Here is a 25,743-nt window from a genome sequence, read left to right on the forward strand (position 1 = left end):
CACTTTAATCATTTGGGTATTTTAGTTGCCTTCTACGACAAGCATATCGACCTAAGTTGGTCGTAGGAGGCGATTTAAGGGCATAGACCCAAACGTTCGAGGTGGCCGTTTCCACGGCAGTCTATCTATTAAGTCTTCCTCTTAACCCCTTTTCTACGCCGTCTGTCTAGTTCTTCACCGCTCACTTTCCGGCTTCCGCTTCCCTTTCTTTTCTATCTCCCCATCTCAGCCCTATCTGTTTTCCACTTATTTGACTTCTCTTATCTCATTCCCTCGCCCTCATTCTCATTCTTTTCTTCCTTGCATTTACCTGCCCCTTCTCTCTATCCCCTTCACTCTTATCATCTTTCCCCCTTGCCTTTTACTTCACCCTTCTCTTTTGTCACTCCTTCACATTCCTTCCTTTTCATTCGTCTTCCTCTTCTTGCTCTTCGTTTCCCCTATTCCTCCCTTTTTTGTCTTCTTCATTCCATTCAGAGTCACCATAAAACGAATACTTCCAATTGAGATGTGTACGAAGAATATTTTTTGTTTTTTGATCTAATATAGGTATGTACATTAACCTGGGTCGATTTGTATGGACGAAAGTTAACAGATATCGCGCCATCGATTTTTCGATAGGATTTGGGCTCAGGAAAAAAAGTTCCACTACGCATACACAAAAAAATAATTTTCGAGCCTGCGAATTTTTTTTTTTTTGTTTTTGATTTTTAAAGTTTTTTTCATGACATACTAAAAAAAAATTTCATGTATAGGGTATAACAGTTTTTTGAAAACAAAAAAACACATATGCTTTTTTTCCTGAGCTCAAATCCTATCGAAAACCCGATGGCGCGATATCGATAAATAATTCGACCCAGTCTAATGTACATATTTAAACCAAATTAATACTTACGGACGCCAAGTGTCGCAGCCGAAGTGTGACAAGCCGAATCCAAATGGTGAAGCATAACGGCCAAATGGTGACACGGCTGTACCTGCAAGTTAGCATAAAAATAACCATTTGTGAGTTACTTGTAATTAATTAGCAAACGTTATTGTATAATTTACCAATATGACTTGGTGGAGCGCCAATGAAACTCGTCGATAGGGGCGACGTTTCGAATGGTGAACGACCCGGTAATGCACCGGCATATGCTGCCATTGCACCAGGTGGCAACTCTCCTGGGCGATGCAGCATATGTGGCGTTGCAGAGCCCAAAGTTAACGCTGGCGAAGCTTTTAAGCCACTGAGCGTTACCGATGAAGATGGCGATGGTCCGACACTGCCCGCCGGACCCAAATTTGACGAAGAACCACTTGGTGGCCCACCGACAGGTGATGCACCAGCAACGCCAGCATTAGCCAACTTATCAGGATTCTGTTTATTTTGATTATAGTAAATCTCCCACGCTATGCGAACGTGCATTGCATTCCATCGACCAGTTTTCTATTGAAAATTAGAAAAAGAATTCAAATAATAATTATTTTTAGATAATATTCTGTTTTAATAAATTGTATTCTGTTTTTTTTTTTTTAATTTAACTTTAACTTTGAATGTGAGGGGTAGTGAATGTAGGCATAGTAAGAGTTTAGATTAGTCAGGCAGGTTATAGAAAAATCATATTGCAGTATGTGGACAACAAGGCCCCTAATTGCGGCTTTCAATAATTCACTACTTTGCTCGCAAAAGTTCCTTATGCACATGGCGTTTCTTAACTAATTTCAACAATCGAATAATGCTTAAATACAAGTTAAAAGCTACCGTTTGATAAGAGTTAAAAAAAACAGGTAAGGAAGGCTAAGTTCGGGTGTAACCGAACATTATATACTCAGCTGAGAGCTTTGGAGACAAAATAAGGGAAAATCACCATGTAGGAAAATGAACCTAGGGTAACCCTGGAATGTGTTTGTATGACATGTGTATCAAATGGAATGTATTAAAGAGTATTTTAAGAGGGAGTGGGCCATAGTTCTATAGGTGGACGCCTTTTCGAGATATCGCCATAAAGGTGGACCAGGGGTGGCTCTAGAATGCGTTTGTACGATATGGGTATCACATGAAAGGCGTTAATAAGGGTTTTAAAAGGGAGTGACCCTTAGTAGTATATGTGAAGGCGTTTTCGAGATATCGACCAAAATGTGGACCAGGGTGACACTGAACATCATCTGTCGGGTACCGCTAATTTATTTATATATGTAATACCACGAACAGTATTCCTGGCAAGATCCCAATGGCTTTTGATTTCACCCTGCAGAACTTTTTCATTTTCTTCTTCTTAATATGGTACGCGTCACACCCATTTTACAAAGTTTTTTCTAAAGTTATATTTTCCATTTTTTCGTATTTGGTATAGAATTATGTCATTTTTTTCATTTTTCGTTAATTTTGATATCGAAAAAGTAGGCGTGGTCATAGTCGGATTTCGGCCATTTTTTATGCCAAGATAAAGTGAGTTCAGATAAGTACGCGAACTAAGTTTAGTAAATCGATTTAATTTATATCGATTTTTGCTCAAGTTATCGTGTTAACGGCCGAGCGGAAAGAGAGACGGTCGACTGTGTATAAAAACTGGGCGTGGCTTTAACCGATTTCGTCCATTTTCACAGAAAACAGTTACCGTCATAGAAGCTATGCCCTTGCCAAATTTCACAACGATTGGTAAATTTTTGTTCGACTTATGACATTAAAAGTATTCTAGACAAATTAAATGAAAAAGGGCGGAGCCACGCCCATTTTGAAATATTCTTTAATTTTTGTATTTTGTTGCACCATATCATTACTGGAGTTAAATGTTGACATAATTTACTTATATACTGTAAAGATATTAAATTTTTTTTAAAATTTCACTTAAAAAAAATTTTTTTTTAAAGTGGGCGTGTTCTTCAGCCGATTTTGCCAATTTTTATTTAGCCCACATATAGTAATAGGAGTAACGCTCCTGCCAAACTTCATGGACTCTGGATAAGTAAGTTTTCGATCTTTTTGAGTATCCAGATCGAAGTTGAGCTAGAGTGACGCGCGTCTCCCTGGAGAGGTTGCTTTTATCAACCGCGAGCTTAGAGTATTTACCTTTGACAAAATAATTCACTAGGAAATTTTTAGCATATTTATTTGACGACTTTTTTTTGGTGTCTCTGAGACATTTTTGTGCTTTGCACAACTGGAAAAACTTTCGCTTGCAGGAGCTGTTCATTAGGTAATTGTTTTCTCCTTTCAGTTGCAGTTGCTATCCAAAAAGATGATAATTTAAACGGCGAAGTTTGTCACCACTCAGAGCGGATAATTTACATATGCGATGTGTTATTAATTCCTTCTTATCCCCTTTTCAGCTTCTGCAACACCTCCGAAATGCGTATTTTCCTATAATATGGCTTTCGGTCCCATTCTTAGCTGTCTTGTGACTCTATAAATAAGAAAGCCCACATGACCCTGGACACAAATAAAAAGCAACATAATTCAAAAGCAGGCGGCCGCCGCACAGTGGTCTGGATTTGGCTTTCAGTGGACTTAGGGAAATGAAAAAAAAAATACCAGTTAATAAGACAAAAACTTTGGTGGGGATCGATTTTAAGTCTCATTACATGACGTATTTATATATGAGTATTTTTTATAAAGTCTTAAATAAAAAAGTTACAGCAAATTAAAAAATTTTATGTATGGGAAAAATAACATTTTTTTTTAATTCATATTATACATTTAATTTTTTTATATTGAATTTACATTTAACAATCCAAATAAGGTTCAAATCAAAAATTTAGCTATTCCAGCTTGTTAGTAAATTATTTTTTTATATGATGCTTACTATTTCAGCATGTTCGTTAGTACCAAGAGTAATTAAAAGTAAAAATTATTCGATCGGGCAATAGTCCATGAAATATCCAAAAATACATATAGGTTATGACCAAAAAAAAAAAACTAAACAAAAAAATTTATTTTTTTTATTTTAAGTAAATGTTGCGTTTCATATATAGTATGTAAATTCGTACCCAATTAAAATTATAACCTCTAAGATTCGTAGAGTTTTCGCGAATTTTGCACACATTTAAAATAAAATTGAAAGCTTCTGGGTTAGACCTTGATACATATTTTTATTGAGAAATAGTAAAAATTATTTTAGTCAAGCCAAAATTGCTGGAAAATTGGAAAAAATACCTAGATGTACACACATTATTAGGGTATGTCGATATGACCCGGTTACTAAAAGTGTCATAACTTTTTTAAATTAGGTTTTACGAAAAAATGTTATATAACAATAAATTATGGAAAAAGATCACAGAATACGAAAATGTACATTTAAAGTCCTAAGTCCCAACTTTTCAATTTCGGTCCACTGTGCGCCGTGGTGTGATGGTAGCGTGCTCCGCCTACCACACCGATGATCCTGGGTTCACGCCCCGGAAAAAGCAACATCAAAAACTTTAGAAACAAGTTTTTTCAATTAGAAGAATCTCTTTATAAGCGGGGTCGCCCCTCGGCAGTGTTTGGCAAGCACTCCGAGTGTATTTCTGCCATGAAAAGCTCTCAGTGAAAACTCATCTGTCTTGCAGATGTCGTTCGGAGTCGGCATTAAACAAGTATGTTGTAGGAAAAAATAGGGGCACGACGCAAATTGGAAGAGAAGCTCGGCCCTAGATCTCTTCGGAGGTTATCGCGCCTTGCATTTATTAATTATTATTTTTTAATTTATTTTAATGCAAAAGCAGTTTGGTGCAAGATAAAAGTTAACCAGAATCACCCTTGGGTTGCCAGAAGGCAATGCCCTATATTCTTATTTTGACATGTCCACAAATTTCTAAGGAATACAGATACCGTCATCTTTTTGGCACGTAAATAAAATAATAAATGCAAGGCGTGATATCCTTCGAAGTAATTTTAGGTTGACATTCTCGTCCAATTTGCGTCGTGCTCCTTTTATTTTTCCTACAAATTGGCGGGAAGGGTCCTACATGTTTTACGCTGACTCCGAACGGCATCAGCAAGGTAGATGAGTTTTCACGGAAAAGAAAGAAAGGGGCAACCCCACTTAGAAAAACTTTTTTTCTAATTGAAAAAACTTGTTTCTAAATTTTTGATGTTGCTTTGTCCTGGGCTTGCACCCACGATCTTCAGGAATATGAAACTTTTTATAGATCTAGTATATCTAGTATATCCTGGTGAGTAACATGAAAACGCCAACGTATATCGCGGCAGATTATGTCGACCCTCCCGAGCAGGATGGGAATGTAAGTGGTGAAGATGACGATGATGACGAAAGTGGAATTCCAGACAATGAAGCTAATAATAGTTTTTTTTTTTGTTTGACCAAAGGATAAGGTAGAAATCTTTTTGAATTTCACAAAAAATGCGTTGGATGCTTCAGGTTATTCGAAAAGCAGTGAGGTTATCACTAGATATCAAAGTTTGTTTACGAAAGAGTTTACTCCTGGATGCTGTGCAGCTGCATAAATCTATTCGGCAAAAAGCTGAAATGTTTCGAGAACCTGCAAAAGTCATATGATACTCTTTCCCTATAAAGAAATCCTACGCGTGGGCCAGAAAATGCAAGAGGAATAAAATGGTGCTAAGTTTTCAATCGTAGCTTTTCCGAGTTTTATTTAACGTACATCTCAATAAATTCTTTTTTATACTCAGCGTGCTTTGCATACAGAGTATATATCAAATTTGGTTATATAAGATGATTCAATTAATAGAGGTTTGTTCTTCAATGATGACAGATCTTTGACACTCCCAAATTGAAAAATCTGAAGGGGGAATAATTCAATCCCCTTCAGTGAAATTGTAGTAGACAAGTATCTTTGGTAGTATATTAGTAGTGATAATAAATTTATAAATGCCAAAAGTTTTTGGGGAAATAATTCATTTTCTCTAAATATTTCGTGAATTGATAAAGTTATGTTGGTTTGGTCATTCTTTAAGAAATTGTTTGAAGAATGCCGTACGTTAGAATTTTATTCAAAAATGCACTATCTCAAAATTTGTTTCTAAAACTCCCTACATGATCATAAGTTTAATGCATTTTGTCATAAGAGGGAGTTAATGACAAGCATTCTGAGATGAAGCGTTCTTCAATCTAACTCTAATATAGTGCGGTTTTGTACCAATCATGAATTGGGAAATTTTTGAAAAAGATTTTGAGATAGCATGATTTTGAACAGGCAGCCGACATGGGGTGATACGCTACTCAGCAGCCGCAATGAACTGACAAAAACAAAAATAAAAGAAAATGGCTTATTATCTTAGAACTTTATATTCCTACCTTGACTTTGACAGAAGAGTTAAGCTTTTGTGCGGTCCTGCTACTCAGGGACTATTCACCTTTTTATTCTGAAATTTCGGAAAGCTGTTTTCCGTTAAGTATTCATGGAAGCATTCCGGATAAACCGTTAATTTAGAATATTCGGAATACGTTCATTTCATACTACATCACGAGGTCCGAATATGCATAATATTCCAAATATAAACCGAATCTCCAAATTCTTAAATGGAGACGAATGTTCCGAATATACGGAATTATTAGAACAGAAGGTCGACTTTTAATTCGCGCCCAAAAATTCGAGAGAAGTGTTAAAAGACGCGTACTGACCTCGATAACAATAATTCGAAGGCCGAAATAAACATTTTAGCTCGTTCAAAAGATATTGACGAAAAACCGAAAAATTACCCCTGGTTGCGTTGGCGGCCTTCAGCCGAGCTTATAAAAAATTACCCTGGCCGATCCACCAATGAGGTGGGATCAAAATTAAATGCTTGCAAAAGCCCTTTGTACAGAACATCTTTTTCAATGCACAAAAACATTACAACCACATGCAAATTGCCAACTTCTACTGCAAATATCTCCGGACAGAGATACAATTTTTCTTTTCCGCCTTAGGAATATTGTTGTCGAGGTCACCTCTCCCGATATTTTTGGACGCGTATTAGCAGTAGACTCCTGTCTAGACTTTTACCTGAATAAGTGAACATGCCCAATGAGTACTTTTCGTTATGGCATTTCCAATATTTTCTTAATGACATTTTTATGGGAATCGATTTAATAGTCGAGGTTTTGACGTTGAACGATGAATTTTGAATTGGTTTAAGTTTCGTATGTTCATAGGTTTGCGAAAGTGCATGATTCCTTGGTGTCCGTACTTTTCATAAAACCTGTGTTCAGCCACACTAATAGATCATAGCATTGTTAATAAATTCATCTTAAACTAAAATAAATGTTCTAAGGAATTATGCAGTTAAGTACTTATCGGGTATTTGTAAACTGATTGCTTCCTATTTCTACTACTAATATTTTTCGAAAATTCGCATAGAAACAACACAGTTAACGGATGTCAATTCGATTTGGGAGCAAAATGGCTGCAATTGTCAAAAAATTTGTCTGTCGAGCAAACCTCTTGTGATTGAATCATGGTTACATAACGATTGATCGTAACGGCATAAACAAATCAAGATAATTATAGACTTCCGTGTGTCTGTGTATGCACACGATAACTTGAGTAAATATTGTGATATCTTATTGAAATTTGGAATATGGGTTGCTTGGCACATCTCCCATCGCAATTTTAAATGAGCAAAATCGGATGATAGCCACTTCCACTTTTTATATATATAACATTTTGGAAAACTTTGAAATTTGATGTGTGACACTCTTGATACAAATTTTAAAAACGTTTTTAAAATGGGCGGGGTACCGCCTATTTCTGATATAATCAATTTTTCAAAAATTTTTATTCATAAATCAAAAACCTTAAACCTATCATAACGAAATTCGGCAGAGAGGTTGACTTTCTATAAGGAATGCTCGAAGAAAAATCTACGAAATCAGTTAAGGACCACGCCCACTTTTATATAAAAGATTTTTAAAAGGGTCGGGGACGATTACAATAAACTATATCTTTGCAAAAAAGAGCTTTATATTCTTTTCTCAAGTGGAATTATAACAAGGAGGAAAAATTCAAATTTTTGAAAATGGGCGTGTCACCGCCCCTTTTACGACTAAGCAATTTTCTGTGCATCGTTTGGGTACACATATTTTCTTTATAGCAGGAAATATTTCTAGTAAAAATGGACGATATCGGTTGAGGTCCACGTCCAGTTTTATATAAAAGATGTTTAAAAGGATCGTAGACTACAATAATAAGCTATAACTTAGCGAAAAATAGTTTTGCATCAATGATATTTCACTTATCCAGTTTTATTTTATTTTAATGGGCGGTGTCACGCTCCTATTTCGATCAAGCATTGCACAACATATCTAGAGCTTCAAAAAAAAAAACCCTCAAAATTCGGTACACATGTTAGGCTTATTACAAACAAGTAAGGAAGGCTAAGTTCGGGTGTAACCGAATATTACATACTCAGCTGAGAGCTTTGGAGACAAAATAAGGGAAAATCACTATGTAGAAAAATGAACCTAGGGTAACCCTGGAACGTGTTTTTCTGACATGGGTATCAAATTTTTAAAGAGTATTTTAAAAGGAAGTGGGCCATAGTTCAGGGGAGACTCTAGAATGCGTTTGTACGATATGGGTATCAAATTAAAGGTACTAATGAGGGTTTTAAAAGGGAGTGGCCCTTAGTTGTATATGTGAAGGCGTTTTCGAGATATCGACCAAAATGTGAAACAGGGTGACCCAGAACATCATCTGTCGGGTACCGCTACTATATTTATATATGTAATACCACGAACAGTATTCCTGCTAGGATCCAAAGGGCTTTGGTTTCGCCCTGCAGAACTTATTTTGCGTCAATAAACCAATCCAATTACCATGTTCCATCCCTTTTTTCGTATTTGGTATAGATATGTATATGGCATTTTTTTCATTTTTCTTAATTTTCGATATCGAAAAAGTAGGCGCGGTCATAGTCGGATGTGGGCCATTTTTTATACCAACATAAAGTGAGTTCAGATAAGTACGTGAACTAAGTTTAGTAAAGATATACAGATTTTTGCTCAAGTTATCGTGTTAACGGCCGAGCGGAAGGACAGACGGTCGACTGTGTATAAAAGCTGGGCGTGGCTTCAACCATTTTTATTATCGTCATAGAAGCTATGTCCTTACCAAATTTCACAAGGATTGGTAAATTTTTGTTCGACTTACGGCACTAAAAGTATTCTAGACAAATTAAATGAAAAATGGCGGAGCCACGCCCATTTTGAAACTTTCTTTTAGTTTTGAATTTTTTTACCATATCCTTACTGGAGTTGAATGTTGACATAATTTACTTATATACTGTAAATATATTCAATTTTTTGTTAAAATTTGACTTTTACATTTTTTTTAAAGTGGCCGTGTTCGTCATACGATTTGGTTAATTTTTATTTAGCACACATATAGTAATAGGACTAACGTTCTTGCCAAATTTCATAATGATATCTTCAACGATTGTCAAATTTTGCCAAATTACAGCTTGCAAAACTTTTAAATTACCTTCTTTTAAAAGTGGGCTGCGCCACGCCCATTGTCCAAAATTTTACTAATTTTCTATTTTGCGTCATAAGGTCAATCCACCTACCAAGTTTCATCGCTTTATCCGTCTTTGGTAATGAATTATCGCACTTTTTCGGTTTTTCGAAATTTTCGATATCGAAAAAGTGGGCGTGGTTATAGGCCGATATGGTCCATTTTAAATAGCGATCTGAGATTAGTGCCCAGGAACCTACATACCAAATTTCATCAAGATACCTCAAAATTTACTCAAGTTATCGTGTTAACGGACAGACGGATGGACATGGCCCAATAAAATTTTTTTTCTATACTGATGATTTTGATATATGGAAGTCTATATCTATATCGATCCATTTATACCTGTACAACCAACCGTTATCCAATCAAAGTTAATATACTCTGTGTGCAAAGCACGCTGAGTATAAAAAATTTTAGTAGTAAAAATGGCCTAGATCAAATTTCAACATACTATGTAGGTGTATTATTTATTAAATAATCAGGTTTTTGTGTTTTCTAAAATGTTATATACATATATAAATAGTGTGCGTGTTTATCATTCGATTTCGCCCATGGGAGCGATGGGAGATGAACTCAATCACCCTTATCGCGAGTTTTGTTTTGACCCGAAAATATTCACAGTTTTTGTTCACCCTATCGCAGAGAGTGGCGGAACAATTTTTCGTGTTCGAAAAAGATTTCACCTTATTGGCAACTCGGCGAAATGAACAGCGGGGAAATCCATATTTGTTCACTTATATTTTACAGGCGAACGAGAGGAAAACACAATTTTTTGTTTTGAAATTTGGTACTCTTATAATTATGTATATGTACTTTTATTATTAGAAATAAATCAATATATAATGCACAATGGGAAGCTGAGTGGAAAAAAGTGAAATTCCTGTATTGCTAAGTATATAAATTCTATTTTTTATGACAACGTATCAGTCGGTCAAGTTATCCGTTGTGGACAAAGCAACGGTTCCAAAATGTTGACCACCTCACTGAAACAAGATTGACTAAGGCCCAATTCATGGTTCTTTCCAACGCCTTTTCCCTATGCGAAAAAACGAAGACATGTACTCAACTTTACAATTGGTGGAACTCCAAATTTTTGCTTCAATGGTGGCAAGGAGTTGGTAAGAATAACTAGCAAATAATGTATATTGGAACGATTTTCCGTCATCCCTTGTCCCAATGAGGCCCATCAGTAATTTTAAATCGGCACCATGTTACAAACTGTCCAAATATTTAAAAACGATATTGATAGATACTCTGGAGCTAAGGAACGAATATGCAATAGCCAACACAACAGAACTAATAGAGAGACTCGAGACCGTAGAGCTAACAAGAAACAGCAAATTGGTATCTTTTGACATAAAAGATTTATACCCATCTATACCAATATCGGAGACTTTCGACATAGTTAGCTCAACAATAGTTCATAACACAAAAAACAAAGTGAAAAGTATGCAAATCACAAATACGCTAAGAACCACTTTACGTCAAAACTATTTTCAATTCAACAATAAAATATATAGACAAACAAACGGTCTTGGAATGGGAAGCCCCACATCAGCAATTCTTATGGAAGTGTTCATGCAAAATCTGGAAGGAAAGTACATACAGGAACTGAAGTCCAAATTAGGCGTGTCATTTTATGCTAGATACGTGGATGACATAATATGCGTTTTAACTACTAATAACGAAGAGCTTGTACTGGAATACCTCAACAAGCAGCACGGAAATATAAAATTTACAATGGAAACCGAAAAAGACGGAGGAATCAACTATCTAGACCTCACGATAAATATTGATAAAGAAGCCAAAAGATTTAACTCTGACATATATAGAAAGTCAACGGCCACCGACACAATAATACACAATACCTCAAATCACCCTCAACAGCATAAAAATGCAGCATTAAGGCATATAAGAGAGAACTTGAGGTCATATAGAATATCGCTGCAAACAACGGATATAAAAAAGCACTAGTAGATAAGCTCAGAAGGACAAATGGAGAACCAAAAAGAAATAACGAAAAGGAAAATAATAGCTGGACGACTATGACATATCCTGGAAAAGCAACATATAAATTGGCAAACTTCTTTAAAAAATACAACATTAACACGGCATTCAAAACATCGAACAATCTAGGGCGAAAACTAAGAACTAACATTAATTCAGAGGATCCGTTTAGCAGCCACGGCGTATACAAGCTTACCTGCGGATGCCAGCATAGTTACATAGGACAAACAGGACGGCAAATAAGAACGAGGTTCAGAGAACATATTAGAGATTACAACAAAAAAATACGGAATCCAAACATTATACCCGAGTCTAACTTCGCGAATCACATGGTCGAGAATGAATGTTCCCCAGCAAACATCAATAAAACAGTTAGGGTTCTTCACATACAAGAAAAGGGCCGACGTCTCAACGTACTCGAAAACATGGAAATCTACAAACAGAAAACATTCGACGGTAGAATAATAAACGAACAGATAAACACAATTTCTGACACAATATTCGAGCCTTTATAACTGGTTTACAGGAAACAACTTAATCACACAGGTACAACAGACAAACACACAACAACAAATAAACACAAAACAATTAACACACCAAAACAAAAAACCGACAAAGAAGGTCAAACGACTAAACTCACAGATTTCTACCTACCCCAGTCAGCCACACAAATCGATTAGTAAACCACCCAGCGGGTTAGGGGATCAGAATATACCCGCGGTAGGTATGCCTGTCGTAAGAGACGACTAAAATACCAGATTCAAGGGGCTGGGTAGCGCAACCCTTCAGGTTGTCAGCGCAATATATAGCTTCTCCAAACTCAATTGTCAACCTCACCTATCCGCGGCGAATCCTGTTTCACTAACAGAAGAGGCTCTGGCGACCCCAAGCTCCTCATGGAACTTAGGGGTGGAGAGGGAGGGAATGGCCTGAAGGTTTAATGTGGCCACATAAATCGTTCCCGAGATGGTCGGGCCGGCACCTTAATGGTGCTGTTGTACCGGAGCGTACCGGATCTGTATCCGGCAAAGGACCATCACATCGATAACACTCCCCAAAGCCTTCGGGGAGCAACATTATCGCTACAACAACAACAACAACAACAACAGTAAACCACCCTCGGATCTGAAGGAACACACAGCACATACACATAACTAAATATACACAAGCATCAATTTGACAATACCTGCTCATATACCTACTAACTATAAATACAGGACAAATGACAACAACAGATCAGAACGAAAATCGACACTGATGATGGCACAACGCCGAAGCCGGTTTGTCTCAAAACCAAATTTGACAAGGGATGACGGAAAATCGTTCCAATATATGTACATCATTTACCCACCCTGTCGGAAAATCAACCAAACAAGATAAGTCAGCAAATATTAGAATGGCGACTTGTATAGCCTGTAATATTGGCGAAAGCTAATTGAAAAAAATTAACTTGTTATTCAAAACTGCTGAAAATAGTAATTTTTAGCTTACAGTGAATCATTTAGCTCCAAAGGGTTAGAACTGTCCCTTAATTGCCTAAATCGCTTTCACATTTATATTCTCCTCGCGCTCAAAGTGCAATACTAAACGTTATTTTATAAATTTTTTATTTCTATTTTTGTTTTATTTTGAGGAAATATATGCTTGGTTACAAAATTTACACAATTGTAAGTAAATTATTTGTTCACTGCTAATTCACAATAGAGCATCAGCTGTTTCGAAGTGAACTTTTGTTCGCCCGAAATTGCCGATAGGCGGAAAAAGTTCACCCGAACAAAAGAAGTGAAGGCGAACACTTTTCCGCGTGAACTTCGCGATAAGGGTGAATACTTACTCAAGTTATCGTGACAGATTGACGGACAGATGGACGAAAATGGTTAAATCAATTCCTTTTTCGATCCTGCGCATTTTGATATATGGAAGTGTATATTTATCCCAATTCGTTTATGCCGTAAATCCAAATTCCCGAACTTACACTCCCTTACTCTTTATACTCAGTTGAGCAGAGCTCACAGAGTATATTAACATTGATTGGATAACGGTTGGTTGTACAGGTATAAAGGAATCGAGATAGATATAGAATTCCATATATCAAAATCATCGGTATCGAAAAAAAAATTTGATTGAGCCATGTCCGTCCGTCCGTCCGTAAACACGATAACTTGAGTCAATTTTGAGGTATCTTGATGAAATTTGGTATTTAGGTTCATGGGCACTCATCTCAGATCGCTATTTAAAATGAACGATATCGGACTATAACCACGCCCAGTTTTTCGATATCGAAAATTTCGGAAAGCCGAAAAAGTGCGATAATTCATTACCAAAGACGGATAAAGCGATGAAACTTGGTAGGTGAATTGAATTTATGTCGCAGAATAGAAAATTAGCAAAATTTGGCAATGGGCGCGGCACCGCCCACTTTTAAAAGAAGGTAATTTAAAAGTTTTGCAAGCTGTAATTTGGCAGTCGTTGAAGATATCATGATGAAATTTGGCAGGAAAGTTGCACCTATCACTATATGTATGCTTAATAAAAATTTGCAAAATTGGAGAACGAACACGCCCAATTTTAAAAAAAAATTTTTTTGAAGTCAAATTTTAACAAAAACTTTAATATCTTTACAGTATAAAAGTAAATTATGTCAACATTCGACTCCAGTAGTGATATGGTGCAACAAAATACAAAAATAAAAGAAAATTTCAAAATGGGCGTGGCTCCGCCCTTTTTTATTTAATTTGTCTAGGATACTTTTAAAACTTTACGAATCCTTGTGAACTTTAGTAGGGGCTTAGATTCTAGGACGATAACTGTTTTCTGTGAAACACGGCGAAATCGGTTGAAGCCACGCCCAGTTTTTATACACAGTCGACCGTCTGTCCTTCTTCTAGGCCGTTAACACGATAACTTGAGCAAACATCGATATATCTTTACTAAACTAAGTTCACGTACTTATCTGAACTCACTTTGTATTGGTATACCAATGGCCGAAATCCGACTATGACCACGCCAACTTTTTCGATATCGAAAATTACGAAAAATGAAAAAAATGCCATAATTCTATACCAAATACGAAAAAAGGGATGAAGCATGGTAATTGGATTGGTTTATTGACGCAAAATATAACTTTGTAAAATGGGTGTGACACCTACCATATTAAGTAGAAGAAAATGAAAAAGTTCTGCAGGGCGAAATCAAAAGCCCTTGGAATCTTGGCAGGAATACTGCTCATGATATTACATATATAAATAAATTAGCGGTACCCGACAGATGATTTTCTGGGTCACCCTGGTCCACATTTTCGTCGTGCCTCGAAAACGCCTTCACATATACAACTACCACCACTCCCTTTTAAAACCCTCATTAATACCTTTAATATGATACCCATATCGTACAAACACATTTTAGAGTCACCCCTGGTCCACCTTTATGGCAATATCTCGAAAACGCGTCCACCTATAGAACTAAGGCCCACTCCCTTTTAAAATACTCATTAACACCTTTCATTTGATACCCATATCGTACAAACAAATTCTAGAGTCACCCCTGGTCCACCTTTATGGCGGTATCTCGAAAAGGTGTTCACCTATTGAACTAAGGCCCACTCCCTTTTAAAATACTCATTAACACCTTTCATTTGATACCCCTATCGTACAGACAAATTCTAGAGTCACCCCTGGTCCACCTATATGGCGATATCTCGAAAAGGCGTCCACCTATTGAACTAAGGCGCACTCCCTTTTAAAATACTCATTAACACCTTTCATTTGATACCCAAATCGTACAAACAAATTCTAGAGTCAGCCCTGGTCCACCTTTATGGCGATATCCCTAAATGGCGTCCACCTATAGAACTATGGCCCACTCCCTCTTAAAATACCTTCCATTTGATACACATTCAAACACATTCCAGGGTTACCCTAGGCTCATTTTCCTACATGGTGATTTTCCCTTATTTTGTCTCCATAGCTCTCAGCTGAGTATGTAATGTTCGGTTACACCCGAACTTAGCCTTCCTTACTTGTTTGAGATTAGTTTGTAGTTAAAATATGCCTCAGTGGGATTAGAAACGCTATTTAACTGAAATAAACTGTACAATTGAAACTCACGCTGAGTATATATTGTTCGGTTCAGGTGTTTCCCTTACTTGTTTATGTTTAGTTTTGTGGCAATAAGTACCATTTTACTCAACTCATGAGCAACCTGCGTAAAAAAAGTGAAATTTTGACAGACCGAAGGAAAATTTTGACACTTGTGATGAACAAAAACGTGAAAATTTGTCCTAATCCTTTAGGCTAAGTAAAACTTTCGCTTAATTTCTTTCATTTCGTTTTTTTCTCTTCTATTCTGAGAAAAAACATATAGATGATGTCGGATAAGCTATTCTCCACGATAATTTTTTCTTCGGTCTAGCAAAATTTCCATTTTTAACGCAATTTGGCAGATCGACTTTCTAATAAATTTGCCAACTCGGCTTTAAATCAATGATGGGCAAAGTTTTAAATGTGATAGTATCAGTGAGAACGATAAGATGTGCAGGCTCAGTAAGAAATTCAAACTAAAATTGCAAAATATTTGGCTGGAGTAGAATATTTATTAATTAAGGACGGCTTTTTCCATAGTGTATCTAATTTTACTTGATGGTGCCTCAAAATTTTACAAAGAATGTTACAACGTTTGTCCTATTTCTCACAGGGTACCTTAGCGTTAGCGTAACATCCAAGCGAAATGTTAATTAGTGACTGTGTCGCGAGTTTAAACTCCAGTTAAAGTTGACTAGAGTTTAACCCTGCCACTTTGGCAGCATAAACTCAGTTGATGAGCAAAATTTTATGATATAAACCAAAGTGGTAAACTCCAGTCAGCTTTAACTGAAATTTGAACTCGCACTGAAAAACCGGGCCTTCACAATGCAGAGTACGAATATATATGAAGCTAGTTTGGCCCAACTGTGTCATATTGTGTTCATTCCTGCTTTTAAGAACTTTTGGAAACTACTATATATCTCTGTCATATTTACTAAGATTACCATACGGCATTTAACTAAAATGTTCTTGCGGAGCTTCTTTTAGTAAGGAACCTTGCAGAAAAAAATTATCGATTGCAAAAAAGCTAATTCATAATTGACTCTTTTACGGGATTCCGGAAAGTTGCTGACTTTGAGTTGACTACAAAAAGTCAGCTTTTAACTGGTGGTAAATTCATGCAGTATTACCATGGCGACCATTTTAACAGAGAAACTAAAAAAAATTAATAACATGACTACTTAGTCAGAAAATTATTTGTCAAACAAATTTTTAAATAAAAAGAAGTAAAGGTGTCTAAGTTCGGGTGTAACCGAACATTATATACTCAGCGTGAAATTCAATTGTACATTTCATTTCAGATAAATTACTTTTCTATATAACACGTGGCACCGCCCGTTTAAAAGAAAAATGTCTCCCCATTTCCTCTTATAATAAAACTTGATAAGTGAATTATCATTGATTCAGAACTATTTTTTGCTAAATTATAGCTTATTATTCTAGTCTACGACCCTTTTAAACTTGTTTTATATAAAAGTGGGCATGGTCTTTAACCGGTCCCGTCCATTTTTTCTAGAAATATTTCCTGCTATAAGGAAAATATGTGTACCCAAACGATGCATAGAAAATTGCTTAGGCATAAAAGGGGCGGCGACACCCCCCTTTTCAAAAATTTGTATTTTTCCTATTTCTTGTTATAATTCCACTTGTTAAAAGAATATAAAGCTCTTTTTCGCAAACATATAGCTTATTTTAATCGTCCCGACCCTTTTAAAAATCTTTTAAATAAAAGTGGGCGACTTAACCGATTTCGTTAATTTTTCTTCAAAGCATTCCTTATAGTAAAGGCAATCTCTCTGCCGAATTTTGTTACGATATGTTTAACGATTTTTGATTTATGATTAATAATATTTGTATAATTGATTTTATCACAAGTGGGCGGTGCCACGCCCATTTAAAAAAATTTTTTCAAATTTTTATCAAGAGTCTCAATATCAGATATTCTTAAAAATTGCAAAAAAAGAAACATACCTATAAATAAATGTTTCTTCCCATTTGTTTAGATCTGATTTCATGTATCCAGAATAAACGCCATCTGTTATTGGCTTCAAGTTGGGTTTGAATACATCACATATATAGAATATTTTATTATAACATCTATATATACATATAACAGTTAACAATAGACTGAATGTGTCCATCATGTTACCAGAATTTGTTTGACGATCAAACGTAAGAACCCTAATCAGGTGCCAGGACTTATGTTATAGAATAACTCCGTCCTCTTGGTAAATACTAGAACTTTTCTAGGACCTAACTTAATTTTCTACTTCGAGACCTGGCAATTCTGTCGCCCCTAATACCTGGAGCCTTGACCTGGAGAGTGCAGGACACGAACGGAGTATGTGCTCAACCGTTTCTCCCGCACTTTTTACATCTGCTGTTATTGACAAGGTTTAACTTATAAGCATGTGACGCCAGAATGCAGTATCGACTAAGCCCATCGTGAACCTTAAATCTTCTCTCTTCAGAGATATGAGCCACTTTGTGAGTCTAATATCGTAGAATTTGCACATAATCGTAGAAATTTCGCAGTCCCTTCTGGAGTACAGGGATATTTTGCGAAATGTAAAGGTGTCATATGCGGAGGAAAACACCCCACTCACATTGAGTTATCACCAAGATAACGATACAAAACATACTTTTCGGTTGGTATCTGAGTGGTTCAGGAATGGAATCGTCACATATATGCAATGGCAAGGTCAATACCCTGACCTCAACCCGATTGAGAACTTGTGAAGTGACTTTAGGAGAAGATTGGCGTCCTTTTCATTTCACAACAAGCGAGTTATTTTGGCAGAAGACGAAGGACTGGAATGGGATAACACTCCATTGGAAACATGCCAAAAATTATTTTAAGCCATGCCCAATAGAATAGGCAAAGTTATTGTAAACGTGGAGGAGATACCGGTGATTAAGAAAACAGCGGAGTAAGGAATTATAATTCAATGGTGTTCTTTGATTTCTAAGAAAGTTTCATACACCTATTATTTTGACCAACGAAATTTTTTATTAATATACAGTTTCCTTGTAAATGGATGAATTGTAATAATTTTCATATATTTAGTATAAGTTACTAAAGTTATTAATATTACCACACAAAATTTGTTTTCATTTGCAAACTCTTGTAATGATAGAGAACCAAAGCTATGTACACCTATTATTTTGTCCATGAATGTATATTTCATAGGAGATATTTAAGGAGAGGCATTAATAAGAAAAGTGATGGATCTAAGGGCAACCACATTACAGGGACTTATCAGAAAAAATTCTTGGTTTAGTATCCAGATATTTCGATCGGTTATCAAACACTTTTCGTGATAGTTTTTTTCCTAGTTGAGCTTAGAAAATTTTTCTCAAATGCACGTGTGCCTCTAAGAAGTTTTGTTTTATGTTTGATAACACTTTCAAAATTTTTTACAAAGAAATCCCATGTAAAAATTGCAGGAGTATTGTGGTGTTAAGGCACGCCGAATACTTGAAAACTATGTAGTTTGGCATAAGAAATATTCTAACTGTAAGTAAGGCAAGAATACTTCTTAGAAGCGGTAACTTTATAAAGGAATAACGAATCGCGATTGAACAAATTTACTTTTATATTCAGATTTTGAAGCAAATGTAAAAAATATTTGATTTCGAAAGAAGTGGTTTGTGTATTATTCTCGTAGGTACAGAACCCCATAAACTTCAAAAACAACGCTGTTACCTAATTTCTAGTGCCTACTTAAATGTAGTCAGGGTCAGGTTCCGTTATTGCACAGTTGAAACATTTAAGACATTTGATTTTTCATCTGAAGCCTGGGGCTAGATTCAGTAAATGTGAGCTTTTCAAAAATCAAACTTACTAAATCTAGGCTTTGGTATGAAATTTCAACGTTCAGGGGAAAAAGTAAGCATCATTTATGATTTACTGAGTTTGCTTATAGTTCGGCTACACCAAGACGCAAATTTTTTAGCCTTTTCTTACTAAAACCTAACTCCGCTATACATTTTATTTCTTTCCAATTAACAACATAATACTGGAACTAGGAGCTTTGTCAGCAAAACTACATTCAAAACGTATAGTTAGTGAAGGCATAGACTTATCCTAGAAATTTAAAAATTTAATACCTAAAAGTTTGAATTAAATCTCCTATTCGCTAAGTTTATTAATATTTTATATAGGAAACCATGGAAACATCCTGAAATTTTATATTTAACAACGACTACGACACTTTTGTGAATTGCTTGTATCACAATCAAATAAAAAAAAATTTGATCCTTTTTTCTGAGATTTTGTCCTTTTTCGATGAATTTTGGGCCCAAATGAAAACATGGTGTGGCAACCGTGCTGGTGACCAGGTAGAGAATTCTAGAAGAAGAAACGTCTAGACATTTGGGCAGAGAGTATAAAAGAAGCACAAGCAGAGTAGTTGAATCAGTTTGATTTAAACACACAGTTGTGAAGTAAGAGTTATTGTGAAGTACTTTCAAAGTAGTCTAATAAAGACCATTTTGCATTATTAAATATTTGAATTATTTATTCGACAATTTAGCGATTCGAACGATTGCAGAAGGTTGGAAATAAGCGGAATTTCACTAAATTCGTTACATTATTATAAAATACAAGTCTAATTTTCTACTCAAGAACTAAATACATACAACGTTCCTACGTACTTTCTACTTTAATTCATAATTTCTTTTATTTTAAGTACTCAAATTTCTACGTATGCACACCGTGCAGAAAAAGAACATACCGTAAACCTTGCAGATTTAGAGGATTCAAGATTCGTTGGTGGATTGTTTGAGTTCATGATATTGGTGGTGTTTGCAGAGGGCGATGATGGCGGTGGCGGCTATAAATTATTGGATTGTTTGGTTGGTGGGATACGAAACGTAACATGATGATGATTGTTAACATGAAAACGAGAAATAGTGTTAGAGGAATGTATGTAGTATGTACGTATGTTGTTTGTTGGATAGTTGGTTAGTGGACAATTTTTGTTTTTCGGTGTATGTTATTTTAAAAGTAACAGTAAAACAGAATAAATAAGCAGGGCTATAAAGACCTAGTTTAACATTAGTTCTGTTTGCGTATTTTTCCATGAGCTTTTTCTAAAATTCCTTTTACAGAGGTGTGAAAGTGAGAATAGCTTGCACAATTTTGAAATTTTTTGTGTATGCTGGAAATTGAGTACGCGAACAAAACTATGTAGTAATTTTCTTACATGCAATTTGTTTCTTAAGTATTTTGAATATATCTTTACCTTTGGGGCGAACGTGGTTAAATGCCCGGGCGGCATAAAAGGCGTTGCACCGCCAAGCCCTGGATGTAGCAAACCCGAATTATAACCAGGATAGCCTGGTAAGCCAATACCGGTACGATAGAATGGCGTTTCTACGGCTGAAATTTTTGGAATGTCTTTGAATAGCTGTGGGAATATAGGTGCCGGTGCTGGGGGTGGTGCAGCAGGTAGTGCTGCCGGTATAGCGGATGGTAAAAGTTGTTGATGCTGGTGTAGGTGCGTATGTTGGTGCTGATGATGGTGTAGCTCCTGACGCAAGTACGTGGAGGGTGGTGGTGGTGCAGGCGGTTGTACAGCCAAACCAGAACGATCGAGAAATCTACTATCCAACTCGCGTCTTAACAGATCTGCTTGATCATCTAATGTACCAAAACCGGGAACGCCAGTGTAAAAATTATTCCAAGTTAGGAGTTGTTTGTGAATAAAAGATACAAAAAAATCGTGTAAAAATCAAATAAAATCTTTGCAAAAAAAATGTAAATTACTTTTACTAGTTTGAAAGAGAGATTCAGCTGAAAAAGGATGTGGTGCTGAAGTTGATACCGGCGTACTTGCTGCAGTTGTCACAGTTGTTTGAGTACCCGATATTGAAGATGATGACGATGAAGCAGTTGAATTAACTGATCCACTACTATGTAACGATACAGCGCCGGATGAAGCCAATGATGTAGATGGCGGTGTTGCTGTGCTGCTGCTGTTGCTCATAGTTGACACTGGCACAGTCTGTGGCGGTGGTGGCAAGGGGGTTATGAAAAATGGTGGTTGAAATGTGGTAACAGATCCTGCGCCAGCATGCGTTGTTTGCGGAGAAGCTGAATTAGCAGCAATAGCCATAGAAGCAGTAGAAGATATTGGTGCATTTGAAGCAGCCGATGAGCCTCCACCTACATTCAATGTAGTTTGCTGTGGCACCGGCGGCGGTGTTGGACGCGTTGCCACACTCGATAACGTTGACGTGCTATTTGTCGGCGGCGCCGTTGATGAAGTTAATTGCATAGATGAGCTAAAGTAATATATACATTTTATTATATGTATATAGAAAAAATCTCTAAAATCAACAAAGTGTTGTAAAACTTTATTAGGAGTTTATTTACCTGGGCCATAATGCACCTTTCTGCTGATAAGGGTGACCGGGCGCTGTGCCGATTTGTTGGTGTGCGATTGTTGTCGTTGGAAGCGAATGCATTATATGCATAGTTGAAACCGAGCTACTATAGGGCACCGGCATAGCTGACCCTACCACCACATTATTGCCACTGCTAACAGCAGTTGTCATGTATGGTGGTGCACCAGTTGGTACACTATTGCTGCCGCTGCTGTGAGTATTGATGGATGGCGTAGAGCGCGGTATACTGCAATGAAGAATTAGTGAGCAATATAGAATTTCAGCAAAACAGATGATCAGACGGTCAGCAAAGGGCGTTGCTGTGGAGAACGGTTTAATATCAAAAGGCTGAGCCCGCCTTGTCACAGGTGGACGTATTACCAATAAGACGAAGGCGAAGAAGGAGGAGTAGAAAAATAGAATAGTGTTGCAAGCCAGGGAAGATAAAGCCTTACGCATAATGAGACAGGCCAAACGCATCGACAACATGTGCTGGCCTAAAGCGCACAGAGGAACTTTAATAGCAAGCTATTAGCTACCTCGAAAGCGGCTGATCAAACAGAGAGGATAAATAGGGGTGATATGAAACATAGATTAAGGATATGGAAGTGCGTGATAAGCCAGAGGGAAGTAAGATCAAAACCCCGGCTTTTCGGATAGGTCAAAGGGTTACCTTCCTCAGGCTGTCCCCAAGAAGTGCTAGTTATCATAAACATTTCTTGGGACAGAAGACAAGCAAAAAGTGGATTATTTGTAACAGGATCAAGATGTTTCGGAAAAAGCCGAGTAAACCGCTTTAAGAGTTTAAATCGGTTAGTACAGTGGAATTAAGCTGAAGGCGTGCAAGAGTATACCAACCGTGTGGTGACTAGAGGCAGTTCTTCTTAACCTCTCAGGGCAGGGCGCGAAAGTCCTTTCTTGAGGCGAAATAGTTTAGGGACTCATGAAAAAGAAGAACGGGAATGAAAAATAGTAGTAAGGAGTACTCCAAGATGCCTATCGATGAACATTTTCTAGCGAGGGATGATGAGAAGGTATTAATAAACAGCACTAACATTCCGATCTGAGAGTGAGTAGGGCAAGGTTTGGTGACCAATACCAAAATGGAGTAGGCGGTAAAAAAGTTAGAAAGAACGCGCAGAGATGATGGGTGTATAGGACTGAATCATATGTCGCACTCTTGGAGGGCATCATGCGTTTCCTTCCCACCAAAGCCGGAAAATATCAGCCATTTGCAACCCAAAGACTATTGACCAATTAACCAAAGAACTTTCCCGCTCAAAATCGGAGTACAATGAGTACTACTTGGGTACCTTCCCACACCTACACAAGTAGATTATTTAGTAATAGAATTTATATGGTGCCACGAAATCAGTAAACAGGGGCAACACATAAGGTTACTTCCAAGTCTGTTGTGGACTTTGGACTACTCGGTTATAGCCCTCTCACTCATTGGTATTTTAGGTGATTGTGAAGTTTTTCCTGTACAAAAAAAAAGTAGAGCGGATATGCAGACTATCAATTATCAGTATGACGGGAGATTTGAAAACCGTCCCGTTGATAGCACTGTGTGCCATTCCTCGGATGCAACCTGTGGACCTAAGGGCTCAGAACAATTTGATTTTACTATCATATTACTGTGAAACTTCACAAAGATACGCTTTCTTTTAAACTGCGAAAAATTCGAAAAAATGATTTCCAAGAAAATATTGGCTGGGTCAACGATAATTATGTATTTGTATATGTGACAATTTGTGTATGTACCTGTAAACGATATCTCGTTCTCTGCTGGGATTTTCATTTTTAGGGGAGATAACTCTCTGAATCACAGATGAAGATGCTGAACTACCATGTAAAGGTAGGCAACCAGTATTATTATTATTATTATTTGTGTTGGCCGAATTGGGAGAAATACCGCGCAGCATTGCATGTTGTTGTGGATGCATAAGCATATGTGGCATTGGGTGCATATGTGGGGGGCCCGCTACCGTTCCAGGGTGCGTGGGCGGCGGTGGTGGTAGATGTGAATGTGAAAGCATATGTGGAGGTGGTGGCGGCAGCAATTGTGATCCATCCCCCCTCTGTTGCAGTTGCACTGCGTTTGTATTGCCGCCCATAACGTTATTGCCGGAGTTGTTACCCCCACTACTACCACTGCCATTACTATTGTTACTATTAATATTACTGCTTAATGATGTCGAGCTGGCTATAGTTGCTGTTGTTGTGGTATTCGTATTTATACCGCTACTATTGTTGTTACTGCTGCTGCTACTGTAACCATGATTATTTGGCATGCCCATAGCCATGTGCATGCCCATGCCAGGTGGTATTTGTTGCGGTGGTCCGTGTGGGCTGCTTCCATATGGTAAATGGTGCATTAAATGCACCCCTTGACTCGGCGGCATGCCAGGTGCAGAATTTTGCATCATGCCTGGCAGCGGCATCTGTACTGAAGCTGGGGATGATGGTGGCGGCTGTGGAGGAGCAGCAATAGTTGTACCACCTCCACCACCACTAATATTACTGCTACCGCCGCTGCTACTAACAGGCGTCGTCGAGACTGGAGCAGCGCTACTCACAGGTGTCATCGGTCGCATACCGGCTGCAATTATTTTAGGAGAAGGAGCTACAGGTGCTACTTCTCTGCCAGTGCGTGTATCGATTGTGCGTGGAGATGCATTTGGGGATGGCACAGCTGGTGGAAGATAAGGACTATGTGGCAGACCGCTATATGGTGTATATAATGGATATCCTGGATATGGTGTACGATAGGGTGAATGTATTAGCATTGGCGCCATACCATTTGGTACGCCAGTTAACATTGGTGGTGCACCTGGTGGTATTGCAATTGTCGTATTGCCCTGACTAAACATTCCATGATTTGGTGGTAGTGCTGGTGATGCGCTACTTGACGACATTGTACTTGCAGTTGTTGCGCTAACCAAATAGGGACCTCTTGGCATAGTTGCCATGGTTGCCATAGTGACTGAAGTCATTGGCGCTGACGAGGACGCTGCCATTGTAGCTGGTAGGGACATTGTTACATTCGCATTGATGGACACCGAACCTCCAGGTATGATCGCTGTTTGTTGTGCTGAAGATGTCGATGTCAGCGGCACAACAGAAATAGACGAGCCACTTGTCACTGGTGTCATATGAGTTATGTGCGGTGAAATGCGTACGCTATTTTGTGTAGATACGTTTGCCGGCAAAAATGTGGGCAAATAGCCATTCATCACTGGTGGAAGCGGCGGCGCTGAGATACTTTTTGGGGCATCCACTGTATTCGACATCTCTCCAGGTTTCGCTACAACGCCAGGGTTTGTAGCAGAGACGGGCGCAAAGCCACTTTGCATATGATGCATGGGTGGCCCAGGACCTAAACGGCTACCAACTCCGAAACCGCTGACAATAGACCCAGATGTAGCAGTTGTGGTAATAGAACTTGGCATCATCGAAGTCGGTGCTACCGAAGATTGCGGGGTGCTATTGCTTGAAAGTGGCAAATTCTTAATGTGCATGGATGAACTAGATGGCGGTGGCACGTGATGCCCGCCAACGGTATTCGCTGCTAGCTTCGAAACGAATGGGCCATCGATAAGCTGTTGTGCGGAGGAAGGTACCAGATTTCTTGTTTCCGTTTGAGCCTATAATAGAATACAGAAAAAAATATAAAATAGAAGATTGCCAACTTATTAGATATTAGCCGAAGTCCTTTGTTGCTATGACTTTATAGCTATATTAAAAATGTATATTATAACTAGCAGACCGGCAGATGTTGCTCTATCCTAGCTTTGGTCTATCTGCATAACTTTTAAGCAGC

At 37.6% G+C, this 25,743-nt stretch overlaps 1 protein-coding gene across 14 annotated transcripts in view; it reads right to left on the reverse strand.

Moving 5' to 3' along the window:
- Positions 1-25,743, reverse strand: part of LOC137251409 (streptococcal hemagglutinin-like) — a 124,339-nt gene that overhangs the window by 4,498 nt on the left and 94,098 nt on the right. For 13 of the 14 annotated variants that reach the window (XM_067785911.1, XM_067785908.1, XM_067785903.1 and 10 more), the window contains 7 exons: positions 23,685-25,567; positions 21,910-22,167; positions 21,301-21,818; positions 20,777-21,174; positions 20,267-20,365; positions 1,051-1,429; positions 896-977 (listed from right to left, as the gene is read on the reverse strand). In XM_067785911.1, coding sequence (XP_067642012.1) covers positions 896-977; positions 1,051-1,429; positions 20,267-20,365; positions 20,777-21,174; positions 21,301-21,818; positions 21,910-22,167; positions 23,685-25,567 — 3,617 coding nt within the window. The remainder of the gene's footprint in view (positions 1-895; positions 978-1,050; positions 1,430-20,266; positions 20,366-20,776; positions 21,175-21,300; positions 21,819-21,909; positions 22,168-23,684; positions 25,568-25,743) is intronic. The other variant, XM_067785914.1, reaches the window with a different exon arrangement.

Source organism: Eurosta solidaginis, chromosome 4 (genome assembly GCF_040869045.1).
Source record: "Eurosta solidaginis isolate ZX-2024a chromosome 4, ASM4086904v1, whole genome shotgun sequence".
In the NCBI taxonomy this organism is placed as follows: Eukaryota; Metazoa; Arthropoda; class Insecta; order Diptera; family Tephritidae; genus Eurosta; species Eurosta solidaginis.